At 26.5% G+C, this 12,757-nt stretch overlaps 1 protein-coding gene across 1 annotated transcript; it reads left to right on the forward strand.

The window, feature by feature from the left end:
• The first annotated feature begins 322 nt into the window (after window positions 1-322).
• On the forward strand, window positions 323-10,865 carry LOC109601688 (thiamine transporter 2). The gene is made up of 3 exons (XM_020017956.2): window positions 323-891; window positions 8,198-8,402; window positions 9,474-10,865. Exons 1-3 carry the CDS (start codon window positions 583-585, stop codon window positions 10,238-10,240), a joined length of 1,281 nt encoding a protein of 426 aa, XP_019873515.1. The 5' UTR covers window positions 323-582; the 3' UTR covers window positions 10,241-10,865.
• Window positions 10,866-12,757: the final 1,892 nt, after the last annotated feature.

The raw sequence follows: 12,757 nt of genomic DNA on the forward strand, positions 1-12,757 counted from the left end.
TTTCTCCGGTACCTAACATTTTTATCAAACACTTATGTCTTCTTGCAAATTTGTACTTGAGACAAAATTAAACAATGTTTCGTAACCAATTTTTTTATAGGTTAAACAGCTGAAAATAGTAATAACTGTCACATATTGACGCTTGATTGTTATGCAACCAATATTACACCATAAAACTCAACCAGATGCAACGACACCTCTGTGCGCCAGAATAAATAATAAATCCGGACTAAACTGCACATAAAAGCGATACATTCGAAATTATCAAAGAACGTCGTGGAATTTGTATCCGCTCTTTTTTTTATTCAAAACCCCAAAGGTTACTTCAAAGATGTTTATCTGCGTGAATCACTCCTCCCGTGTGTCTCCGTTCACCTCCAAACTACGCAAGTCAAAACGGAGACATGCACCCGTCCTAACCCACAAAATGAATCGCAACAAACTTTCCGGCAGGAGTCCGCCAGTGCGCGTCCACGCAGCACCACATAAAATGTGCCCGACGGCCGAAGCGCACCGACACACCGGCGAGTTGTGAATGAAAAAACGCTCCCCCGTACACGAGAAATTACATAATAATCCACCATGCAGGAATGGTTGAAGATCTCGCTGCTGCTGTGCCTGTTCGGCTTCCTGAAGGAGATCAGACCGTCGGAGCCCTACATCTACGAGTTCCTGGTGGACACGCGGTGGAGGAACGTCACCGATGCACAGGTCACCCAGGAGGTCTACCCGGTGGGCACCTATGCCTATTTGGCGCAGCTGATCGTCGTGTTCTTGATCACCGATCTGTGCAGATACAAGCCGCTGATCGTGGTGTGTGGACTTTCTGCCATCGCAGTCTGGGGCATGCTGCTCTGGAGCAAGACTCTGTTGGAGTTGCAGATTTTGGAAGTAAGTCGGATTTGATTTGAAATTGGGGTTTGGCGCCAAAGTTACGTCTTCAAAATCGTAACTGGGCAAACGTGCTTAGAAACTTGAGTCATTTGTTGATTTTACGTGTTGCAACTGTATATTATGGTGTTGAAAACGAGGCACCTAATTTGACGACGTTTTAACGAATCGTCATTTATTTTTATCTCCTAATTAGAGTGAATCAATTGGCAGATAAAAGCGTGAACTGGGTAAACAATTGGTTTATTCAATCAATTGCATTTATCATTTGCGAAGTCCAACTCATAGATCAAACATTCACTTTGTATTACTTACAATTAGTTTGTCGAACGTTTAATTGTGTAATATTACATCACACTAAATAAATGTTATAAAACTATTTTATACTATAAAAGTGTTGACATTTAATATTTAAATTTATTTTATTCCAATGAAGGAATTTAATTGGCTTTAATCATGGTTATGGTTAAAGCACGTCATTTCATTTGAATAATTCAAATAGTCACAATTCAAATTTTATAAAAATGATTCATTTAAATATTTCATTATTACAATATTCCAATGCAAAATACTTTTAAGAATGCAAGTTTTTTTATAAACATTTAATTTAAATTTATTTTATTTTAATTAATTAATTAATTTTATCGTGGTTTTAATTAAATTTATCATTCAATTCGAATAAATCAAATATTTATAATTCGAATTTTAGGACCATTTATTTGAATTTTTGATTAATTTTCATCCAAAATTATACAATTTTTAATTGTATAAAATACAAATAAAATATAAAATCTTGAACTTAAAACATGTTTTTTAAACGTCTATAATTAAATTTCGTTATTCAAAAAATCAAATCATATTTCGATTTTTATAAAAATAATTTATGTTCAAATATATAAGTTAAAATAAAAATTAAAAAAATCTTAAAATTTAGTTTTTTGAACATCTTATTTTTTTTTTTTTAAATTTAATGAATGAATTTAATTGGCTTTAGAATATTTTACTTCGAAATATATATTTATAAAATGTACCTTAATAAATAAATAATAAAAATAAGTTTATACTAAAATTATTGGAATTAATTAAATTTTATTTTAATTAACATATTAAATTCGTTTTATTAAACGTTTTGTTAAAACTCATTTTTAAATTTGAATAATTAAAATATTCATTCATAATTTGAATTTTATAAAAATATTTTATTGAAAAATTTAAATATTGTAGTACAATATTTTATTTAAAAAATTTTAGAACATTTAATTGTATAATATTATGCCATAATAAAAAAATAGTATAAAATTAGTTTATACTAAAAGTATTGAAATTTAAATATATATTATATTATTTCAACTAACGAATTTAATTGGTTTTAATAAAGGTTTCGATTAAATCTTGTTATTCAATTTGAGTAGTTCAGATACTCATAATTTCAATTTTATAAAATTAAATATAGGAATATTTCATTATTCAGATATTCCTATACATATTTAGCTTTTTTGATATTGAAATGTTAAGTAACAATATTTTTAAAAATTAAAAAATCTTCAAATTTATAATTTTTTTATAAACAGTTAATTTAAATTTATTTTATTTTAATTAATGGAGTTAATTGATTAATATTGCACTTTGTGAATATTCAAATATTAAATTAAAATACTTTTAAAAATTAAAAAATCATTAATTAATTTAATTTAAATTTAACTTTCTTTAAGAAATTTTACTTCAAATAATTTTCAACATTTAATTGTATGATATTATGTCATAATAGATAAATATAATAAAATCAGTTTATGCTAAAAGTATTAAATAATATAATAAATTTTATTTCAATTAACGAATTTAATTGGTTTTAATAAAGGTTTTGATTAAATATCTTAATACAATTCGAATAATTCAAATAATCAAAATTAGAATTTTATATAAATAATTTATTGATATATTTAATAATTCGAATATTCCATTACATATTTAACTTTTTTGAAAATCCAAAATTAAATTACAAAACATTCAAAAAATTAAAAATCATGAAATTTAAAAGTTATTTAATAACGTTTAATTTAAATCTATTTTATTTTAATTAATGAATTTAATTGGCTTTAGAATATTTTACTTTAAAAACTTTACAAAATTCAACAATAAATAATATAATAAATAAATAATATAAATTAGTTTTGAAGATTTGAATAAATCTCCTTATTTAACTTGTGTAATTCAAATATTTAAAGATTGATTAGAGATAAGAATGCATTTAAATTATTTTAATAAATTCTGGCTCTTAGTTTTAATGAAATCAACTAATTTGTTGAAAGAAAACAAAATAATATTTTCCTCAAATGATAACTAACTAATTTTTTATTATTATATATAATTATTATTACAAATTGAATTACAGTACACTAATTAATGTTATATTTGGAAAATTAAAAATTATGTACATGATTAAAATTGTTATGTTTTCCAAAGTGTTTCAGTAAATCGTTTTATTACTTTATTAATTTGTTTACTTAGTGGGCCAGTTTCCGTATTAAATAATTGGAAAATTTTTTCAGTAAATAAAATTATTTATAGTACTAACATAAAATGTAATACGTACATAAATATTGATGCTGGCAAAATATTTATTACACACAACGTAATAATATAAAAGAACACACAACTTACAAAACTATTTCCCCAATTACAAAATATATAGACAGTAAACTGGTAGATTAACATCGTTGTTAATAATTATGGTTATTTGATAAACTCGTGAACTCGAAGAAAACCAGATCGTTGTTCTTATTGATTTGTAATTATTAAATACAATATATATTATTAAAAAAACAATAAATTAAATGTCCCACACAAATGTTTTTACACCGCCATAAATATTTATCTGCTTTTAAAAATAATACATTTTTTGTGTGTCTCGTGATTTGCATTAGAGTTCCACTGTCCGTGTAACAGAGATGAAATCATCGTAAATATTTTAACACCGCCGAAATCGAACAGCAAGTTGAAGGACACGTTTTTCGGTCGGTCAGAACGAATAGTAAATATTTTAAATTGTACTACAAACTATAATCAAATCAAATATCCAATATCTTCGTTATCACTCTTGTGATTAATTATAAAAAAACATAATGTGTTCGATGAATTTGGTTGTTGGAATTTAATTAATATTATCTGATAAATGTTGTATCTGATAACAATGTGTGTGAATAATCATTTCAATGATTTACATAAAAATATTCCCTATATAGATATTAAATAAATTAATATTTTATTAAAATTGAATGAATAAAAAATGTGAATTAATATTTTTCTATATAATTTTTTATAAATTGAATAAATTAAGGATGTAAGTTAATATTTAATTATATAATTAATAAGGAAAATGATATATTCTATAACAAAATCAATCTTATACATTTTGAAAGTAATATTTATTTATATATTGTAGTGTCGTTTTTTCTTAAAACAAACTCACATTACAAACGTTCATAATTAATGGCTCTAAAATTTAAGTAATCAATAAAATTGGTAAAATCCTCGTTTAGACTTATTAAATAATTATAATAATTTCCCTAAAGAAGAATGAAAAAAATAGATTCTATAAGTAAAACAATCTTATATATTTTAAATGTAAGTTTTATTTATATATTTTAGTGTAGCTTTTACATAAAATAAAATCACACTACAAACAATAGTTTATTGTCTTTTCATAATTAAAGACTAAAATTTAATACAATAAATCAATAAAATTGGTAAAATCTTCTTTTAAAATTTATTAAATATGTTAAATAGATAAAAGTTTTACAACTTTTAATGTAACATTTTACAATATTAGTTCAAGAATGTTTTTTATTAAAATTTAATAAATTAAAAATGGGAATTAATATTTTTCTATATAATTTTGTTAAAGAAAGATGAAAAAAAATACATTCTAAAAGTATAACTTTTAATGTAATATAAAAATATACATATTTTATGAAGTTTTAAGAAATTACATGAAATTAACGATCACCTTGTATAATATTTGGGAGTATTCATAATGATTTCTTATAATTAAAAATTGTTGGCTTTACAGACATTTTAGTTAGACCATCAATGTTTCAAAATTTTTGGAAAAAAATTAATAGCTCAAAAACTATTGAGTTTAGGTATAGGACATGGTATAGCCATTTTATTTCTAATAGCATGTAAAATTTATCTAAAACTAAAAATAAAATTGATTGATACTACTTCCTGCGAAAACGAAAATTTAATTTTGTTCAAAATAAATTAGAGCAGTCAAACTACAATTGCTATAAAAATTTAATATTAATACCTGTTCCTTTCTCCAAAAAACTTCTAATGAATGAGTTGGTGAAGGTCTCCTGCATATATATATATATATTATATATATTATTAAAATTTAATAAATTCGTTAACCATTTTTTTTTCATTTTGATAAATCTTATCTACAGAAATTCTTTTAGATAATATTAGCTACTTGCCTCGTTAAAAATCAAAGATATCAAACAACGTTTAAAAAAAAAACAATTTCTCTCTATTTAATAACAGCCAAATTTAAGTAATTTGGGTCACCCTGTGCATCGCGTAATAATTACATAAATGATAACAATTGATAATAATTACACATTCCCAATAAAACAACCATCATTTAAACCGGAAAACATTTATGAATATTAATTTTCTCAATAATCGAATTTACCACGACGTGAATCGTAGTAAAAGAAAATTATTTATTAACGCAGTTTTCTAAACGGGGTCACCGAAAGTGTGTCAGAAAATTTACTAGTATCGTACACCCCTCGTTATGACGTGTTGTCATGACAATTTTATGTTTAAATTGCTCAGCACAAACACAATCTGTCAATTTTTCGCACTTAATTATTTACTGGCCGTTGCAATTTTAATAAGCGTTGCGAATAAATGCAGGCTTGTTTACGTTAATGCATATTTTATTTTTCAGAGAAAAGTTTCGCTACCTTGGAAGCTGTTAACATTGAAAAAAAAATATATTTTCGTAAACGGGAGCTTGCCAAATTTTGTGCGTAAATCATGCCCAATCAAAGTGGAGGTGTTACCACGGTTTATTGGAATAGTTACAAAGTTTATTTTAATGGCAAATCCATGCCGAGAGTTATTTCGACTGACATACTAAAAAATATACAGTTATTATAGCAACTTTTTAAAATTTTACTTAAAGTGGACTATTAAAATAACTTTAATTTACTAATGTTGTTGTATACTCTATTCTGCAAACTAATATTTTCTTGGCAAATCCATGTCCAGAGTTATTTCGACTGAAATACTGAAAAATATACAGTTATTATAGCAACTTTTTAAAATTTTACTTAAAATGGACTGTTAAAATAATTTTAATTTACTAATGTTGTTGTATACTCTATTCTGCAAACTAATATTTTCTTGGTAAATCCATGTCGAGAGTTATTTCGACTGAAATACTAAAAAGTGTACAGTTATTATGCAACTTTTTAAAAGTTTACTTAAAGTGGACTGTTAAAATAATTTTAATTTACTAATGTAGTTGTATATTCTATTCAGCAAACAAATATTTTCTTAGCAAATCCATGTCGAGAGTTATTTCGACTGAAATACTAAGAAATATACAGTTATTATAGCAACTTTTTAAAATTTTACTTAAAATGGACTGTTAAAATAATTTTAATGTACTAATGTTGTTGTATACTCTATTCTGCAAACTAATATTTTCTTGGCAAATCCATATCGAGAGTTATTTCGACAGAAATACTGAAAAATATACAGTTATTATAGCAACTTTTTAAAATTTTACTTAAAGTGGACTGTTAAAATAATTTTAATTTACTAATGTTGTTGTATACTCTATTGTGCAAACTAATATTTTCTTGGTAAACCCATGTCGAGAGTTATTTCGACTGAAATACTAAAAAATATACAGTTATTGTAACAACTTTTTAAAATTTTACTTAAATGGGACTGTTAAAATAATTTTTATTGACTAAATGAGACGTTTAATTTAATTTAAGACTTTGTATAATATCCTTTTTGCTTTATAATTTCTGCGCATCTCCAAGGCATAGACTTGACTATTCACCGAATATATGACACATTATTTAACAGCATCGTTTCTTCAATATGTGAAAGCAAATTGTTGATTAATTTATCCCTGTACATAAATCCATCCATGAGTCCTTCTATACGATGAAGGAGGCCTACGCCAGAAGCAGAGAAGCATTCCCATACCTTAATTAAACCACCACCCTGTTTGTGGGTACCAAAATCTATCCATCTCCACTTCTTTTTGGTCCCGACGACATAGTCCTGAGTAAATCGAAAGCAGTTCTTTATATTTTCAGTAGAAAGCAGGGTTTTCTTTACAAATTTCTAGCCAAACAAACCCCCATCCTCTAACCTACTTCTCAGTCCTTAAACTAAACTTCAGCAAGTCCCATTTTCTCCTTTCTCCTCCCTTCTAAACTCTTGTGATCCTCTTGGTCTTGGGAAGACTGAATTATCATTTTTCTTACAGCCCATGATACAGTTTGTCTATGACCATTAGAAGAATAAAATTAAATTGGCCAGTTGAATAGTAGACACAACAATTAGTACTCCTTATATTATTAATATATTTTAATGAGTTGCTATAATTATGACTATAACTGTTTTTAAATACTTGATAACGTTCATATCTAGTTACTATAAATACTATATTTACCTTAAACATACATATTAAGTAGATTTTATACCCCGTTAGCCGAATTTGAAACGATTATTAATTGTTATTATAAACATATTAAATTTCTGTCACAAATATGAAATTTTATATGGTGATTATTTTCTGTACTCCAAACAATTAACACCGAACCACGATACCCATACGTTATTTTAAATTCTGAAAACAATTTTCCAGAGAATTCCCTATCGCAAATGTCCAATAATTATTTATGAACAACCTACAAGGCATGTAGCATTTGCGTGCTTAAATTTATATAAAATACAAATAAAACAAACCATTTGTCCGAAATTACATCAATATTTCATGTTCAGAAGAAAATTAACCGGAAATTTTTATCTGACTTCTTCGATTAAGCACACGAATTAATAATTTAATAACCAACCAATCGATAAGTTTAATTATCGTTTTCTGCGAAACTATTACAAAAAAAATATTTGGTCTTAATAATGCAATTTTAGGTCGGACTGTTTTCAATTACGTTATTTTTCCACGACAGATGTTTAAGGCTCAACGTCTAGACGAATTTCAATCTCGTTAATGATCTGGTCAACAATTGTATCTAATGCTTCAAATTTTTAGGTTTTGTATGGGACATTCATGGCTACTGAAGTGGCCTACTACACCTACATCTACGCCAAAGTGGACAAGGAACATTATCAACTCGTGACATCCCATACGAGGGCTGCGATCTTAGGTGGACGTGCGCTGTCCGGGGTGCTTGCTCAAATTTTGGTCTCTTCGGACACCATGAACTACAGGGACCTGAACTACATTAGTTTCGCCGGTGAGAATTCAATTTGTCGTGACCACCATCAGTCGGAAATCGATTAAGTGCTGTTTATTTAATGATTTCCCCAATATTTTTATAAGAAAGCACAGTCACGAATTTTTTAACACCAGTGATTGCTATTGATTTTTACATCCTTGACATGCTATTGTCTAAATTAACGCGGGCTAATAGTCCATGTGTGATTATTATTAATTCGTTTTTATTGCAGCCAAAGTTACTGCTGTTAATAACAGGTAATAAAGGTAATTAAAGTTATGAAAACAACACTGTTATCTTTCAACCTATGCAATGATTCGTTTTATCCCACATAATCAAAATGACTGTCTGTGGTTTTGGGATTAAATTTTATTATGAATATTTAAAATCCTATTGTCTAACATTTTTTATGGAAGAATCGACCATGACGTGATAGTAAAAGTTTAAAAACAATTAGTCATTGTGTGACGGGATTGGAATCGACGTTGCTGCTATTCGTCAATCCATGAAAAAGATTAATTTGATTTGCCGTGCTGCATTGTGCTCATGCAATAATAATTTTGATATTGATTTACTAAGCAAATATTTATAATATGACATGGAAGGTGTACATGTTACCACTTTTATTGTTTTTAATGTTGAGTCAATTTACATTGCAAAACAACAAACATCCACTAATTATTCATTTGATCCAAGAATTGAGCATTAAATTTTAAAGCAATGAATATTTTATTAATAACAAAAGTCGATAGTTAAACCGCCAATTCTAATATTCATGAGAGGTGGAATACTAGTCTTACGAATTTCCAAATCATATAAATGATTAATTGAAAATACAGCGAAATTCGATTGCTTTGTACTCGGTGGCAATTTCGAATTTTTTCCCAGACATTTATGGGGACATTGATTAAATAACAATCATGAATTAATCAAGAATTTACTGATACATAGTTTAGCACTATGAATGGCAATAAAAGAAAAAAGTCAAACGAATGTCGTTGATGTAAAAGTTGACAATCAAGTGTGAATCACAATCAGTCACTCCTTCAAGTTATTCCCTTAATTAATTAATATAAATTTGTATTCCAGCCGTGATATCTGCCACAGTTTGGTCGATTTTCCTGCCGTCGGCGGACAAAAGCATTTACTTTCACCAGGAAGCAATCCGCCATCATTCCGCCAGCGAGAAAACGAAGGACGCCTTCGAAAAGATGAAAACGCACTTCGTGAGCTCCTTCTCGAAAATCTACGTCATAAAATGGTCGCTGTGGTGGACGTTGTCCTACTGCGGGTACCTCCAAGTGCAGAGTTACATGCAGCCACTCTGGGCTGTCATTCAGCCAGACGACGAAGAGACCAGCTACAACGGTGCCGTGGAAGCCATCCTCACAGTTCTGGGATTTTTGGGTGCCCTGTTCGGCGGCGTTTTGAACGTCGACTGGCCCATGAAGGGTGACTTGGCTATCTCTATTGTGGGGCTTTTGGAAGGGTTTATATTGCTGTATATCTCACAAACCGAAAGCATTTTCATTTGCTATGTTTGCTATATAGTTTTCGGGGGATTTTTCCATTTTATGATCACCATTGCCAGCTCAGAAATCGCCAAGCACATTTCGGAAGACGGTTACGGCTTGGTATTCGGCATAACCACGTTTGTAGCTTTAGTTTTTCAATCCGTGTTGACTGCGGTTGTGGTCACGAAGAACGTAGGGTTTGCACTTGGACCCAGAGATCAGTATTTTACTTATGGGTGTTTCTTTATAGTAGTGGGAGCTCTTTATATAGTCATAGGTTTGACCAGTTGGTTTACAAGTAAGAAGGACATGAGAAAAGCCAGTATTGCTACTAATGCATAAGTGCCAAAAGTTTTATAGACTCAACTTCTTAAAATATTAAACTTCTTTGGTTCCTAACACTTTTTACTTTTATGACAACTCACTGGTTAGTTGGCAAGACATTGATACATATCAAGCGGCCAAAAGTAAACGTGTAAATGAAAAATTTTAATTTTTATTTCATACACCTGGAATTTTCACAAAGAAATCAAAACTTTTCGAAAACATTTGAGAGATGGACTACTGTGATTATTTAGCAATACATTGATATTTTCATATATACACCTATGAGTTAAAATAGTGATTACTTTGATTTGTTGTTTGTATTTTAAAATAGCTGTGATAATTTTATATAGTACTAATAAAAAAATAAAACTTGTATTACTTTTAATACAACCCATGTTTTTGTTTGACCAATTTTTTACACACGTCCGTAATGTGTGATAGTTTTATTTCAGAGATAAAAATGACTGAATAGAGATTAGATAATTATGATTTTAGAGAATTAATCACTTTTATGATCATTTAACATTACAAGCAGAAAACTATTCATATTAGAAAGCAATGTACTTAATGAAAATTTCCACAACAGTGTCACAAAATTGTTAAAAAATTACTTGTTAATAAAAATCTTTTGAAAGTTGTAGTTTCATTAATTACTTGGACGGATTATATTTATTAAATATAAATGATATTTTATAAATAATTTTGAGTACATTTTATAATATAAACCAATTACTAAGATGTAATGTAATAAAAACTTAATTTTTATTTTAGGGTGTTTAATTTATTTTGTGATTTCCAATATTTTTTATATATTTTGGAAAAAATTGGGACGAATTTACCGTCGTAAACCTCATCAGGTTTTTTTTCCAAAATGCTGTGTTTTTTTTATTATTTTTGACCATAAATAAATCAAATAATTTTGAACACAAAATATTCGTTTATTAAAAATTTTTTATAAATCGTTAGTAAGGTTCCATTTTTTTTTCAAATAATTAAGCTTTTCTAGACAGTTATTTTCAAATATCCATAATTTTCTGTTCCTTTGTGAAAAAATTATCAGATTGTACATAATTTGATAAATATTGGATAGAACTAAATAATTTTGTAGAAAAAATATTCAAGTTTTTGTAATTTTAACATATTATTATGATAAAAAAATGTTTAAATTAATTTTACCGTTGAATTTTGTATTTAAAACTTTATATAATTATTTTAAAATGAATTATGGGTCTTTATTGTCGTATACACTTGGAAGAGTCCATTCTAAAAATTTATTTTTAAATATCAACAATGTTCTAATTCTTTGTAAAAAATATATCAGAGATTTTTTTATCGACAAAAAAGTACCATTTCTGTTTCATCAAAAAAATATCAGAAATTATTAATCGACAAAAAAGTACAAAATCTTTTTCTTTAAAATATTCAACTTTTTTGGTTTATTGTACATAATTTGATAAATATTACATAGAACTAAGTAATTTTGTTGAAAAAATATTTAGTTCTAAAGTTTTAGTAATTTTAACATATTATTACAATAAAAAATATATTTAAATTATTTTTACCCTTCAATTTTGTTTTTAAAACTTTAAATAATTATATTAAAGTGAATTTATGGGTGTTTATTGTGGTATACATATGGGAGGAGTCCATTCTAAAAAATTATTATTAAATATCAACAATCTTCTGATTCTTTGTAAAAAAATATCAGATTCAAAATATTCAACTTTTTTGGTTTATTGTATATAATTTGATAAATATTGGACTGAACTAGAACTGAAGTTTGTAGAAAAAATATTCAAGTTTTTGTAATTTTAACATATTATAATAAAATATTATATTTAAATTATTTTTATTCTTCAATTTTGTGTTTAAAACTTTAAATAATTATTTTAAAATAAATTTATATGTATCGTATACACCTGTGAGGTGTCCATTCTAAAAAAATAATTTTAAATATCAACAATTTTTTGATTCTTTATGAAAAATATCAGATTTTTTTATAAATAGACAAAGAAGCATCATTTTTTTTTCATCAAAATATTCAACTTTTTTGGTTTATTGTACACAATTAGATAAATATTGGATTGAACTAAATAATTGTGTAGACAAAATATTCAAGTTTTTGTAATTTTAACATATTATTATAATAATAAAATACATTTAAATTATTTTTACCCTTCAATTTTATGTTTAAAACTTTAAATAATTATTTTAAAATAGATTTATAGGTTTTTATTGTAATATACACAGGGAAGGAGTCCATTAAATACAATTTTTAAATATCAACAATTTATTCTGATTCTTTTTAAAAGAATATCAATTTTTTTTTATAAATAGACAAAGAAGTACAATTTTTTTTCTTCAAAATATTTAAGTTTTTTGGTTTATTGTATATAATTAGATAAATATTGGATTAAACTAAATAATTGTGTAAAAAAATATTTAGGTTTTTGTAATTTTAACATATTATATTAAAAAAATATATTTAAATTATTTTTACCCTTCAATTTTGTGTTTAAACCTCTTTAAATA

The sequence above is a fragment of the Aethina tumida genome, chromosome 4 (genome assembly GCF_024364675.1).
Source record: "Aethina tumida isolate Nest 87 chromosome 4, icAetTumi1.1, whole genome shotgun sequence".
In the NCBI taxonomy this organism is placed as follows: Eukaryota; Metazoa; Arthropoda; class Insecta; order Coleoptera; family Nitidulidae; genus Aethina; species Aethina tumida.